At 40.2% G+C, this 15,934-nt stretch overlaps 1 protein-coding gene across 1 annotated transcript in view; it reads left to right on the top strand.

The window, feature by feature from the left end:
• LOC149280811 (TBC1 domain family member 22B-like) overlaps nt 1-15,934 on the top strand; it is a gene marked incomplete at its 3' end in the record, with an annotated part of 79,339 nt that overhangs the window by 22,707 nt on the left and 40,698 nt on the right. Inside the window, exons 5-7 of the mRNA XM_089500070.1 lie at nt 9,024-9,138; nt 13,438-13,544; nt 13,658-13,733. Of these exons, the coding sequence (XP_089356196.1) occupies nt 9,024-9,138; nt 13,438-13,544; nt 13,658-13,733 (298 nt within the window). The remainder of the gene's footprint in view (nt 1-9,023; nt 9,139-13,437; nt 13,545-13,657; nt 13,734-15,934) is intronic.

The following is a 15,934-nucleotide window of genomic DNA, read 5'->3' as shown; positions in this document are numbered from 1 at the left end:
CTCCTGAGTACAGTGATACCCCACATGCATGGGTTTGTCATTTTTGGGGGGAACTAAAAGGCCACATTTGGTACGTGTGCATTTTTCTAATTGGAAATTAGATGTGTGGCCATCCTTCCCCCCCGTGTTAATTGGGACCTTGTTGAACCCGGCCAATTCAATTTACCCCATCAAATCATACATTTTTTAAAAGTAGACACCCCATGGGCATTTAATATGCCAGTATTTTAACTCTTTCCATGCGAGAATTGTTTTAAGCTAATATGCTATTTTTAGGACTTGCTCACAAAAATATATTTTTTATTTATATATATATTTTTTTTGCCTTTTTTTTATTTTTTTAACATTTTTTTTCAACTTGAAGGTTCCCCTGATAGTGACATCAGTGGGAAATTATTTTTACATTTTACTGGTTTTTTACTATTTTTTTTCTAATTATTATTAATTTTATTATATTTTTAATTTATTTTTTTCTAATCACACTGTGATTAGAAAGCTGAGCTCCATTGACTTGCATGGTTGAATGCAGTACCTATATTCAACCTGCAAGTGGAGCCAGAGTTCTCTAGAGGGTCTGGAGACCGTCTAGCGAACTTTTTAGACTTTATTGTTTTTCTTTATTGAATTTTCCCGGACCGCCGCCATCTTGCAGATGGCGAAGATCACCGGCAGCTGCGGCTGTGACCGCTCTCAGGAGCGGTCACAGTCCATCCCCAGGTAAGTGTTTGGTGTCGCTGGATGCCTCCTGATCGAGGCATTCCAGCGACACCATTTAAGTTTAGGAGGCGATCGTTGATTGCCTCCTAAACGCTTTTAAAACGGGCGTCCGCCGCCATACAAAGTATGGCAGATGTTGACGCCCCGGGGAGGGGCCAGAGATGGCCCCTTTGTGCCGATAATGGCGTTGCTGAATGCCTCGAGGTCGAGGCATTACAGCAACGCCGTTTCGGTGCAGAAAGCGAAAATAGATCGCTTTCTGCACCCGTTTAATGACGTGCCGGTCCTGGCACGTCATTTGTCGTTATCGACATGAATTTCCGTGACGTGCCCGGACCGGCAATTGTCATCAAGGGGTTAATCTTCACTGCCCCCAGGATTTAGATTCCCCTTAGTTTCCCCCCCTTTATCTCTAACTGCACTTTAGGTTAACCTTATTAAATTAATTAAATTAACCCTCAGTCCTCATCATTAAATTAACCCTAAACACCCCATTAACCATAACTACCCCTACATTAACCCTAAACACCCCATTAACCACAGCATCCCCTAAATTAACCCTAAACACCCCATCAACCACAGCATCCCCTAAATTAACCCTAAAGACCCCATCAACCACAACTGCCCCTAAATTAACCCTAAAGACCCCATCTACCATAACTGCCCCTAAATTAACCCCCACCTCCCCTAACTTTCAGCAGCCCAAACATTAATTTTATACTTACAGTAGTACAGGGAGGGACTGGTAAGTAGCAACTGCTGCTGTTAGTCACCGAAACAGATTATATAATGAGGGGTATTTTATAATCCCTCATTTTATAATCGATAAAAATCGATTCAACTAATCGATAATGAAATTTGTTGGCAACGATTTTCATTATTATTATTATTATCGATTCTATCGATTAGTTATTGCAGCCCTACTTCCTGGTTACATAACCTGGCTGTCTGCCAGAGATAATCCCCTCAACAAATTAGATAATATACCGTATTTGCTCGAATATAAGACAAGGTTTTTTTTTTAATCGGGGTCGTCTTATAATCAGACCTCAACTAGGTCTGACTATGAGACTAAGATCCAGATCCCCCGCAGCGATGCAGGGGACCTGGATCCTCCTGTCCTCCCCAACTTACTGGTACTTCTGAGTACCCGGTGCTTAGTCCGGGCAGCCGGGAGGAGGTGCGGTTAGCGGCGGGGTTCCCCGTGATCTCTGACAGCCCGGCAAGGTCTGCGCGATGGACGCAGACAACCCCCACCGCTAACCGCACCTCCTCCCGGCTGCAGCGGAAGTTGTGTACGCGAATCATGTAGAGCTCTACACGCTGCCCGGACTACGCACCGGGGACTCAGAAGCTCTGGTAAGTTTGGAGGGGGGGGGGAGTGTTAAATGGGGGGCATAAGGCATTTCTGGAGGCAGAGTGCTCTGTGAAATGCCTTTTAACCCCCTTAATGCCACTCTGCCTCCAGAAATGCCTTTTAACCCTCTATACGCCACTCTGCCTCCTGAAATGCCTTATACCTCCCTATATGCCATTCTGCATAGGGCACATAGGGGGTCAAAAGGCATATCATAGGGCACAGTGGCATATAGGGGGTATAAGGCATTTCTGGGGCGAAGTGGCAAGCCAGGGGGCAGATGTGCATAACTGGGGGGGCAGGTTGAAAAAAAGGAAATAAAAACAAAATATTTTTCTCGATCATAGCTTTTATTAAAAAAAAAAAAAATGTTCACAAACTTTTTTCCTATAGGGTCGTCTTATATTCAGGCTTTTTCTTTTTTTCATAAATTAACCCCTTCGCGACCTTTGCCGGTTCAGGACCGTCATGACAGGAAGGTCACTAAATGACCTTTGACGGTCCTGAATCGTCAAAAAATTAAATAAGCTTAGAAAGTGATCAACGATCACTTTCTTCGCTTAAACGGCGTTACTGTAATGCCTCGATGTCGAGGCATTCAGTAACGCCGAGATCGGCATCGGGGGCCATGTCTGGCCCCTCCCCGGGGCGTCAACAGCCGCCATACATTGTATGGCGGCGGACGCCCGTTTTAAAAGCGTTTAGGAGGCGATCAACGATCGCCTCCTAAACTTAAATGGTGTCGCTGGAATGCCTCGATCAGGAGGCATCCAGCGACACCAAAGACTTACCTTTGGATGGGCTGTGACCGCTCCGGAGAGCGGTCACAGCCGCAGCTGCCGGTGATCTTCGCCATCAACAAGATGGCGGCGGCCCGGGAAAAAAAATAATAAAGAAAGAGTTTGCTAGACGGTCTCCTGACCCTCTAGAGAACTCTGGCTCCACTTGCAGGTTGAATACAGGTACTGCATTCAACCAAGCAAGTCAATGGAACCCAGCTTTCTAATCACTATGTGATTAGTAAAATATAAAAAAAAAAAAATGTGCTAACATTTAAAAATAATTATGCAGTGATGTCACTTGATGAACCATCCAGTACCAGCAAAATGTGTAAAAAAAAATATAAGTATTAAAAAAATAAAATAAAAAAATAAAGTTTATTATTTTGAGCAAGTGCTAAAATTTCTCAAAAATCTCAACAAAGAGTTAAAATAAAAGCACTTCAAATACCCAAGGGGTGTCTAATATATAAAAAAAATGGCTGATGGGGTAAATTGGAGTGGCCGAGCTCAAAGATAGGGCATAGGTACAGACTGAACAAAATGGAGAAAAAAAGCGCACTTCCCAAATGTGGCATTTTAAATCTCAAACAACCCGACAAACCCATGCATGTCGGGTATCACTGCACTCAGGAGATGTTCCTGAAGACACATTGGGGGGTTGTTTGACAGTGACATATACCAGAACCTGTATATCTATAACTAAAGTACAATTTGTGTGAAAAAAAAATAAAAAAAATTACTATTACAAAGTTTGACAAAGTGTAGTTCTATAATTGGTGCATGGAAAGGGTTAAAATAACAGCATTTGGAATACCCTGGGGTGTCTAGTTTTCAAAAATATATGGTTTGACAGGGTTAAATTGAGTTAACCGGCTTCAAAGATGTTCCAAAGAGGAGATGGAGGCAGACTGACCAGATTTGTTAAAAAAGATTTGGAAATCATAAAACGCTGCTTGTACTTATTGCCCTATAACTTACAAAAAACAGCAAAAAAACATAAAAACATTGGGTATTTCTAAACTCAGGACAAGTAGTAGAATCTATTTAGCTAGTTTTTTTACTTGCTTTTTTAGGTGAGTAAAAGATTTTTCAAATAAAAGTCATAAAATGTGTTTTTTTTCAATTTTTCACCATGTTTTTTATTTATTTTTTATAGTAAATAAGATGATACGATCAAAATAATGGTATCTGAAGAAAGCCCATCTTGTCCTGAAAAAAACAATATATAACTTATGTGGGTACACTAAATGGGTGATGAGAAAATTACACACAAGCACCACAAAAGTGTCAAAACAGCCTCGGTCCCACAGGGTACAAAACAAAAAATGAGCCCGGTCCTTAAGGGGTTAATATTCAGATTTTGGGGGGTCATCTTATTATCAGGGTCGTCTTATAATCTTATACTTCTGGTTGACACAGAAGTCTTTACAAAGCCAGGGCCCATAGTCAATAGGGAGGAGGCTGGCTGTCATAGGGACGAGGGTTCTGTCACAATCATCTTGTCTTATTTTTTTTAATTATTCTTTTTATGAAGTTTTAACAATAATCCACATCACAAAAACATATCAACATGACATCACAAAGAAAATATATACAAAAATAAACACAAAATTTCAATACATAAAATAGAGAGAAAAAAAATAAATATATATATATATATGTGTCGTCATACAAGAAATATTACAGAATGGCCAAGGGCTATGTATTACTCTCATTCAAGAAAAATAGTCCTCATGTGGCTACCTTCTGGTATATCATTGGAGAACAAAAGGAGCCATTTTTTCATAGCCTGGCAGGCTGTTATTTCATGCTTGCCTTCCAAAAGACCTTTTTCCATTTGTAGTTGGAAACTTATTTGGGTTTTCAATTTTTCCTAATGTGGAACCTCTTGACTTTTCCAATTACGAGCCAAAAGAATTTTAGCTGCCGTCAGTGTATGGAGGGCTAGATATTTTTGTATATTGTTTTCATTATTCCATGTTAGATGGAAAAGAAAACTCTCAATTGAATGTTGAATTCCAGTAATCTCTAGTATCTCTAAAACTGAGACGACCATAAACCAGAATTTATCAAGTTTTTTACAACTCCACCATATGTGGACATAAGATCCCTTCTCCATGTTACATCTCCAACATAAGTTGGAGACCCGTTGGAACATCTTTTTCAACCTTTCCAGAACCAAATGCCGTCTATTCATTATTTTAAATTGCAATTCATTCAGATTTAAACAATGTATGTTTTTTTTTTAACTGAGAAAGTGTTCTACACCAGTCCTCCAGTTTGATTTCTTGGCCCATATCAATCTGCCATTTCATAAATGCTCTTGGTTTATTTGGAGGGCCCTCTTCATCACAAATCCCACTTTTTAACACTAACACTGTCTTAATATTTGTCTTTTTTCCATCAGAGTTATTATCTTAGGTTTAATTTCATTATGTAATCTGTTCTGGGACTCTATGTAACTCTTAATGCGTAAATAAGTAAACCCATCTTTCAAAGATGGACCAGTTTTGAACCAACTGATAATATTTCTTTAAGCCCAGTTGCTTATGTCTAAGTCCCTAATATTCATCTGAAGAAATTTTAGGGAAGAATTTTAACAGATTTGATAAGATTAAATTATTTTCAAAATTATTAATTCGTAGATTAGATGACAATAAAAAGTTTAGGTCTTCCGTATTTAATATTAGGGACTCTATTTTATACCATACCTCGGACTGATTTGAATCTATTAACCATCTTGAACAATGGTAGATCATAGCTGCATCGTGATATTTTTTAATATCCGGAAAAGCTATTCCACCCTGATTTAGATTTTTCTTTAGTGTCTTCATGGAGATTTTACCCCCCCATATGAATTTAGTAAATATTCTTTGTACCTCCATTAACCAAGACTTAGAGAACGAAAGAGGTACCAATCTGAACAGGTAGGTCCATTTTGGAAGTAGGGCTGCAACAACTAATCGATAAAATCGATGATAATCGATAATGAAATTCGTTGGCAATGAATTTCATTATCGATTAGTTGAATCGATTTTTATCGATTATAAAATGAGGGTTTTTTCAGAGCAAATGCTCTGAAAAATACCCCTCTTGTTATAATCCGTTAGTGTGACTCACAGGAGTCACAGCAGCAGTTGCTACTTACAGTTCCTCCCTGCAGTCACTGCCGATTGGCCGGCCCACTTCCTTTTTCCAGTCCCTCCCTGCAATCGCTGCTGGAGAAAGAAAGGGGCGGGGCCAATCGGCAGTGACTGCAGGGACGGACAGGGAGGAAGAAAGGGGCAGAGCCAAATGGCCGATTGGCTCCGCCCATTTCTTTAGCATCGCCATGGCTGTGACACTCATCCAACTGTGAGTATAAAATTAATATTTGGGCTGCTGAAAGTTAGGGGAGGTGGGGGTTAACTTAGGGGCAGGTATAGTTAATGGGGTGTTTAGGGTTAACTTAGGGGCAGTTATAGTTAATGGGGTGTTTAGGGTTAACTTAGGGGCAGGTATAGTTAATGGGGTGTTTAGGGTTAACTTAGGGGCAGTTATAGTTAATGGGGTGTTTAGGGTTAACTTAGGGGCAGTTATAGTTAATGGGGTGTTTAGGGTTAACTTAGGGGCAGTTGTGGTTAATGGGTTAATTTAGGGGCAGTTGTGGTTGATGGGGTCTTCAGGGTTAATTTAGGGGCAGTTGTGGTTAATGGGGTCTTCTCTTCAGGATTAATTTAATGCTGAGGACTGAGGGTTAATTTCATTAATTTAATAAAGTTAACTTAAGGTGCAGTTAGAGGTAAAGGGGGGCAAACTGAGGGGACTCTAAATCCTGGGGGCAGTGAAGATTAATCCTGTATTTATTTATAAAAGTATTGTGTCTGTGAACGAGTCTGCAAATCCTATGAGGGCACTATGGCATATCATGGGGGGTATACGGCATACCTGGGGAGGACAGAGTGACATATCTGGGGGTATAAGGCATATGTGGGGAGGGCAGTGTGGCATGTCGGGGAGGGCAGTGTGGCAAGCCTGGGCTCAAATATGCATAACTGGGGGGCAGGTTGGGGAAATAATAACAAGAAAAAAAATGTATTCTGCCGTTTGTTTTTAACATCCTATGTTACTTTATTAAATAATTTAAAATAAATGAAAAATTTAATTTTTTTTATCCGATTAATCGAAAAAATAATCGGCCAACTAATCGATTATGAAAATAATCATTAGTTGCAGCCCTATTTGGAAGTATATAGGATTTAACACTATTTAACCTGCCCCACCAAGAAATCTCTAAATTTGACCAAGACCTCAAAGTTTCTGAAGTATGAGCTAATAAAAATTTGAAGTCTATCAATTTATTAGGGTTTACTGTTATTTTTATCCCTAAATACGTTATTTCCTTGGATACCCACGCAAATGTATATTCATTTATTAGGATCTGGATCATAGAATCTGATGGATTTCCCAGTATTGCACTTGTTTTTGATACATTTAATTTATAGTTCGAAATATTACCATATGATTCGATTTCTTTTAGTAAATATTCTACTGAAGTGACTGGGTCCTGTACAGTAATAACAATATCGTCAGCATATAACATTATTTTACCTTCCTTACCCTCGTTTAGACATCCCATAATAAGGGGATGATTTCTTATATTTTGAGCGAGGGGTTCCAGAGAAAGAATATATAGAAGAGGAGATAAGGGGCACCCTTGCCTGGTGCCATTCATAATCGGAAACCACTGGGACGATATTCCCTGACCAATAATCCTAGCAGTAGGTGAAACATATAAGGCCATTATCTTATGTAATATATCACCGATGAATCCATATTTCTCTAAGGATGCGTTCATAAATTTCCAGTTGACCCTATCGAATGCTTTCTCAGCATCTAGAGACAGGGTCAACATGGGTTCACCACTCTTTTTATTTATATCCTGAATATGAATCAAACGTCTAATATTGCTGCTAGAAGATCTTCCAGCAACAAAACCTACCTGATCTTTATTCACTAGAAAAGGAATTATGTTTTTTAATCTCGCTGCTAACAGTGAAGCATATATTTTAGTATCTGTATTGGTCAAAGAAATTGGTCTATAATTAGAGATCTTTTCTGGATCCTTATCCTGTTTTAAAATAGGGACCATAGCCTCTGGGCCAATTTCTCTTTTAGTATTTTAAAAAATAAATTTGTAAAACCATCTGGGCCAGGAGCTACATTCTTCCTCAATTTATCAATTATCGGTCTCACTTCTTCTGGGTTAAATGGAGAATTTAGTTAATCTAACTGTTCTTTAGAAAGTTTAGGCAGATTCGATTTCTTTAAATAATTTTGTATAGAGGGACCTTCTGCCTGATCTGGGATATTATATAGGTCTTGATAGAATTTTCCGAAAGCAGCACCTATATCCTGCAGTTTATAAAAGGACTTCTTAAGATTTTCTTTTACTTTGGACATGTGGTGGGCGTTAATTAAATTTGTAATATTTGTAAACTTCTCTGTGGTTTCTCTAGTTGGGAGTTGTTTATTTTCCCTTGAAAGTCGGTTTAAATCTAGATAAAGATCTGATAAAGAAGGGGAAGATTGTTTTTTCTCCCTAGAACTCAACATTATTAGGTGACCCCACATGACACACCTAATATTCCGATTTTGGGGGGTCATCTTATTATCAGGGTCGTCTTATAATCGAGCAAATACGATACTTCTGGTTGACACAGAAGTCTTTACAAAGCCAGGGCCCATAGTCAATAGGGAGGAGGCTGGCTGTCATAAGGAGGAGGGTTCTGTCACAATCATCTTGTCTCAGTTATAACATTTTGTATATGTGTATATATATATTAAACTAAATGATAGGAAATTTGTATTAAAAAGAAGATGGCAAAAGTGTGTGTGTGTGGGGAGGGGGGGGGGGGACATTTAGTCCTTAAGTGTAAAAATGGAAAACAGCCTTAGTCATTACAACAAGCACTTGAATGAACTACTTATGGCATTAATGATCAAAAGTATTGTGGCTCCTTTCAAGAATACATTTAATAATAAAATTAAAAAAACATGTTATATACTCTTGTATTGTCTTATTGTACTATTGTAAGGCATCCCACGAAACATCACAATTTTAACACTTTATTTGACTGAATAGTTATGATTCCTGGTACCTACTCTGGTTTTTACTCTTGCGACAGATCTTTGAGAGAATCCTGTTTATCTGGGCAATACGGCATCCAGCAAGTGGATATGTTCAAGGAATCAATGACTTGGTGACTCCATTCTTTGTTGTGTTTCTGACAGAGCATGTGGGTGAGTTTATTGCCACTAAACCTTTCCCCATTTAGCAAAGAGAGCATGCATTGAAAACGTATGAATGAAGTCCTGTGAAGTATTGTAGAAGGGATTAAGATGTTTTTGACTGAAACAATGTTGAGGTGGCTGCAGTATAGCAAACATAGTAACATAGTTGCATAGTAAATCTGTCAAGTTCAGCCCTTCCAACTATCCATCCTGCTTTTAATCCAAAAGAAGGCAAAAAAACAAAGCCAAACAAATTCAGCTAGTTTTTGAACATTGCCACTTGGGGAAAAATCCTTCTTATCAAAAAATACCTCTCATCTTATATTTGAGGTTGTTTTATAATCCAACCTCAAATAGAGGTCTGACAAGAAGCAGGGTCGTACCTAGAGTATTCGGCACCCGGGGCGGATCCTGTAAGTGGCACCCCCCCCCACCAAATGTAAAGACATCTACAAAATTATGTTAAGAATATTTATTGCACCAATTTGTAAACTGTATGTCAACTGTAAACAACAAGAAATCTGAAAAAATAAATTAATAACTTATAAGTAAAATAAATACGTTTAAATAACATTTACTGAACATATAATAGTGCTTTCTTTAATAACCCTCCAAAAAAAACCAGCGTCCACATTGCCCACATAGAACCTGACCAGCACCCAAATTACACACACGTAGGACGTGCCATCTTTGTCCCCAAACAGCCCAGCACGAGTCAGCATTGTTCCCAAACAGCCGAGTGTACGCCATCTTTGTCCCATGAACACGCTACCTGTGCCATCTTTGTCCCATAAACACCCTGCCTGTGCCATTTTTGTCCCATAAACACCCTGCTTATACCATCTTTGCCTTTTTGGCAAATCAACTATACACCTATGATTAACACAAATGCTTTTACAGTCACTCACTAATTCACTTTCATTCACACAATCATTTATTCTTTCACACAAATTATTTACAAATTCATTAATTCTCTCACTCATTCACACAATTCATCCACACATTAATCCATTCATTTTCGCTCTCTCATTCTGACTCTTTATTTCAATATTCTTGCTACCCTCCTTTCTCCCTATCTACCCATTCTCACCCCCTTCTGTCCTATCTACCCCCTATCCCCCCGTCTCACTCCCTTCTCCCTATCTACCCCCTCCTAACTATCTACCCTCTCCCCCCTTTGAAGTTCACTTACCTTTCAGGAGTCCTGCGGTGGGGGTGCAAGGCCTCTGTCTCCCAGCTCTGCCACTGTATGGAATAGTATAGAGTGATGGGAGTTATGATGTACTTTAGAGCATAATTATATAATGAAAAAGACATTGGAAATGGTACCGCATAACACCCATCACTCTCACACATTTACCAATCCACACTTACCAATCCACAGATTCCACACATACCAATCCACAGATTCCACACATACCAATCCACAGATTCCACACATACCAATCCAGATTCCACATTTACCAATCCACACTTACTTACCAATCCACAGATTCCACGCATACCAATCCACACATACCAATCCACAGATTCCACACATACCAATCCACATTTACCAATCCACGCATACCAATCCACAGATTCCACACATACCAATCCACACATACCAATCCACAGATTCCACACATACCAATCCACAGATTCCACACATACCAATCCACTCTCACTGAATGATTTCCTACCTTTCCTCTTTTCTTACAGCAGTCAGCTCCTTTTCTTCCTCTTCGCGCCTCTTCTTCTGTCTTCTTCCGGTTCAGAGGGCACGGACGGCGGTGGGCGCGGCTTCAGTGTTGTGCGCTGGGATCTGACAACAAACCCCGGCGCACAGCAGCAGTTACCACGTGGATCGCGAGGGAGCGGTATCGGAGGTCTTTAACAGACCTCCGGCTCCCTGTTAAAGACCTCCGATACCGCTCCCTTGCGAGCCTTCTCCTCCAGCGGCGGACATTACTGTCTGTCTCTGGAGGAGTGCCGGCAAGTTGGCACCCCCCTGATGAGCGGCACCCGGTGCGGACCGCCGCCCCCCGCTAGGTACGCTACTGACAAGAAGACTAATATCCAGATCCCCTGCAGTGCTGAAAGGGACCTGGATTCTCCTTTCTGGCAGCCCGTGGATATCGGCATGATGCGCGTAGATAACCTCTGCTGCTGCACAACACTTCTGCCAGGGCTTCCATGACTGAGCACTGGCGTAACAAGACCTTCCGGAGCTCTGTCATAGAAGCCCCAGCGGATGTGCCGGGTAGCAGCAGAGGTTGTCTATGCGCATCGTGCAGACGTCCACTGGCTGCCCCACCAGACACCAAGGAGTCTGGAGCACGGGGGTGGGCAAGTCTAGAGATGCATTTGTAGGTTTGAGGGGGGTGCAGAGTGGCATATGTGGAGGAGCAGAGTGACAAGGCTGGGGTCAAATGTGCATAACTGGGGGGCAGGTTGGCATATAAAAGGAAATAAAAACAAGAAATGCATTTTTTACAATCAGCTTTATTAAATATAAAAAAATTAACTTACATGTGAATTAATATGTAATAGTAAAACTTTTTTTCCTATAGGGTAGTCTTATATACAGGCTTTTTCTTTTGTTCCTAAATTAATCACATTTTGGGGGGTCGTCTTATAATCAGTGTTGCCAATCATTTTGTAGCCCTTCTTTGCATAATGTCCTACTTAAAGACTGGTGCCCAGAATTGCATCACACTCTGAGGTCACGTCATTGACTTGTAAAGAGGCAAGGTGATCTCCTACCATGTTTTATGCATGCTAATATCTTATTGGCTTTTACTGATATTGCACACTCTTGCTTAGTTTATCTACAATAATTGCTAAATCCTTTTCTTTAGTAGTTTTTCTCATGGAGATACCATTTAAAGTATATGTTGGATTGTTATTTTTCACTATAACGCATAAGGTTACAGTTGTCTGAGTTGAACTTCACTCACTAAGAAACATCGTTAGACTGTATTATCCTGCTTAATTTTGAATAAACCGCAAACACTCTACCATGTTTGTTGGCAACAGTTCTGTGAAATTTGCAAGCAGAAGATCAGCCATCGCATCTTCCTCGGTGTAAACAGAAGAAAATAAATTATTTAAAATGTCTGATTAACAAAGAACCGGCATTTTCGGCCCTGACCTTCTCTACGTTTTACATACTTTGGGGGATTTGTTTTACTCTCCTTAACGATCAGTTCCTCATTTTCCAATTTAGCAATTTAAAATCAAAGGCGTTCTAAAAGTGATTACATTTGCTTCTTCTTTCCCCAATAGTATACATTGATCTGTGTAATTTTGTACTGTGTGATTAAAGATATTCCACTTACCTTCTGCATTCTGTCCAGAAGACAATCCATCCCAGTCCATGTTTAATATGTCCTTAAGATCACCATTACTTTTTTACAAAGGTCTTTTGATAGTTCTTTTGTGCTCCCGGTGGCTCAGTACCGAGCCTGGTCAGTGCATCAATGTGAGAGCTATTCACTTGCAATTTTTAAAAGCCACAGGTGTGGGGAATTAACTTTTAATTGCCATTTTAACCCGTCCGTGTGTCACGTAACAAGGCCAAACATTCAAGGGTGTGTAAACCTAAACCTTTGATCAGGACCATTTGGATGATATCTGTTGTTATGATAAAACAACTGTGTGATAACAAATGGCTTCGTATGATCTAAAATACTTTTATTTTGCATGATCAGTCATATTTTCAAAATCAATGCCAACATTTCACTATTTCTGCCAGGGTATGCAAACTTCTGAGCACAACTGTGTGTGTGTCTATATGCATGATTATTTCAAAAGAAAGCCCTACTTGTACGTGAAAATTGCTCTACTCGTTTTTGGAAAACGTTATAAAACAACCCTTGTCCTTTACGGGTTAAATCCTTTTTTATTTATACTGTTCAGTTTTAGACAATGACTGCATATCATTTATATCCAAGAAACCAAAGAAGGTAAGTATTGGAGTGCATGTTTTCTTCATCTGTTTTGTGATTATTACTCTGCTTAACAGGGCAGGAATAGATATTGCACAACTGAGGATTTTACTCTGACTGAGAACTGCTCCAATTTATTTGGAAAGGCTCTTATTTCACAACAGGGATGTGGTTTGTTACACTAATCATTATAAATAGGCATCACTTCCTCTTTAGTATTTTGGAGAGTCTAATGAATTGAATTGTTTTTCATTTGTATATGTAAAGTAGTATAATGACTACTGATTTTTATACTATTAAGTTTGCTATTTTACCCATTTAAGAAAATGTTTTTTTTTTCTTGTTTTGTTTTTTTATCCGCAACGTAACTTTTGAACAGAAGATGATGTGGAGAATTTTGACGTGGGCAGTCTTCCCAAGGAGATTCTGCACAGCATTGAGGCTGATAGTTTCTGGTGTATGAGCAAGCTTTTAGATGGCATCCAGGTGACATTAACTGTTGTCCAGTTTATATATACATTACATTGCTTTTGAGGCAGAAGGTATGATGTAAGTTAGTATTTTTCTGTGATAGAAATTATTTATTTATTACATTTTAGGATAACTACACATTTGCTCAGCCTGGAATCCAGAAAAAGGTGAAAGCATTGGAAGAGCTTGTGAGTCGAATTGATGGTCAGTTCCTAATAGACGTTTTACTTCTGCTACTTTAGTGTCTGAGTTCCTTTAACTTTATCCAACGACCTTCCTTACTATGTATCACTTATTTATTTGTACTTCTATGTACTTTTCTATCTCATATTGTCTTTCTTGCATTGTTAAGCTGGTTTTCCATTACCCCATATCTGTAAATTTTGTAATCTGTAATATTTTTATATACAGTGGCTTTGCTTAGGATAGTGTATAGATAATCAATGCACATTTTAGCCTAATTGATTTATTAGCCCTTTAAGTCCTAGGAATGTGCAATGTATGTTCAGGGCATTATTTTTTCTTGTTGTTCTGGGCGGTGCAGTAGATTTATTAACGTTTACAGGCAGCCCCTACTAAGTAACTATCGTAAACATTTGCAGTATGTTTTTTCCCCCAGAGAAAGATTTTACTAGACTTGGGCACCGGCCAACTCTTCGTGTTCTTCTTTGTGGGGGAAGATATCTTCGTATTCCACGAATATTTGCCCGTTCCTGTGTTTGGGCAAATATTCGTGTACATTCTAAGTGTTTTTTCTGCTTTTTTGCTGTTTTTCTTGTAGAAGTGGTTAAAACGGGGTTAACGCGGTACGCACTACGCAGGAGCTTTGGCGCCAGGATTTTAAATGTCTGTACGAGCAACTCTATTGGTCGCCGGTAGGGGCCTCCTCTGCCATCAACCAATGAAGTGCACCTGTACTTCATTGGTTGATGACAGACGAGCTCCCTGCTGGCGACCAATAGAGTCGCTCGTACAGACTTTTAAAATCTTGGTGCCGCAACTTGGCCGGGAGAGACCACTGGTCTCCTCGCTCTAAGAGTTAAAGGTTTGTACCAACGACCAATAGAATCGCTTGCACGGACCTTTAACTCTTGGAGCAGGGAGACCATGGTCTCCCCAGGCCAAGTTGCGCCGTCGGAAGTTAAAGGGCTGTGCCTGTGAGTCTATTGGTTGCCTCCAGGGGCCTCCTCTGGCATCAAGGGACCAGGGAGATTAGTAAACAGACGTTTTGCCGTCGCTGTGTTCATATGTTCGGTATTCGGGCTGATCAATGAAAACGCACCCTTCGTGTTCGTTTTCATGTTCGCCCGAATACGAATTCACAAGTCTAGACCTCAACCTTTTTTTTTTTTTTTTCTTTGTTACAAAGAAAAATAGCAAATACAAAATGAAACAGCCGATATAAAGAGGCTTATAATTACCAAGGTTGAAGAGATTAACGTTTAGGCTCTGGAGGAAACTTCCATACCCCCTTCCCTCTTAAAACAAGTAGCAGGATCCCTCTGCTACCTTTTTGAAGCAACTACAAATTCAGGAGGGTGTCTTATCTCTGGATAAGTAAGAATTAAATAGTTCAGTTTATTCCTACATGACATGTTCTGCCACACCGACACACAGTCACTCAATCACACACACACAGTCACTCAATCACACACACACAGTCACTCAATCACACACACACAGTCACTCAATCACACACACACACACACAGTCACTCAATCACACACACACACAGTCACTCAAATCACACACAGTCAATCACACACGCTCTGCCACACAGTCACTCAGTCTCACACACCAGCACAGGCTCTGTCACGACACCCAGACACACACACACCAGGAAAGAATCTTCCACAACGACACCCAGACACACACACCAGGACAGGCTCTGCCACACTGACGCCCACATCCGGAAGTGGTAAGCTACAACAATGAAAAAGTTCTATGAGTCTATACATCCCCCATACTGCATGGCTGCATTTTATCTGGGCCCGGTCAGCATTATGTAAAATTTGTGTGTCCTGGAAAATATGGCTGATGTGGTCAGTCTAATGCCCCCACATCCTTATCTATTGCCCACAGCTGGCTCCACATTGTATATTTATCCCAGCCTCCCTTTTAGAATTGATTTATGTGATGCCCTCAGCCAGCACCCCCGTGTAAATTAATGCCCCCCCCTTTAGTATGATGCCAGCCCTGGCACCCAGATTGCTTCCACAGGACCTGTCCAACACCCAGATTGGAAACATAGGACTTGCCATCTTTGTCCCTAAACAGCCTCCCTGTGGCTTCCGAGCCTCAAACAGCCTTAAAAATTAATAATTGTTACGCGCGCCGCACTGCCTTGTGTACTGACCTCTTGCCTGTTTAAACGACCACGATTCTTCTCTGCCTGCCTACGAACC

This window comes from Sceloporus occidentalis, unplaced genomic scaffold, assembly GCF_023333645.1.
Source record: "Sceloporus occidentalis isolate IW3139 unplaced genomic scaffold, rSceOcc1.0.p SCAF_146, whole genome shotgun sequence".
Taxonomy (NCBI): Eukaryota; Metazoa; Chordata; class Lepidosauria; order Squamata; family Phrynosomatidae; genus Sceloporus; species Sceloporus occidentalis.
Note: the sequence above shows the minus strand (reverse complement) of the source record. Positions and strands in the feature narration are given on the sequence as shown.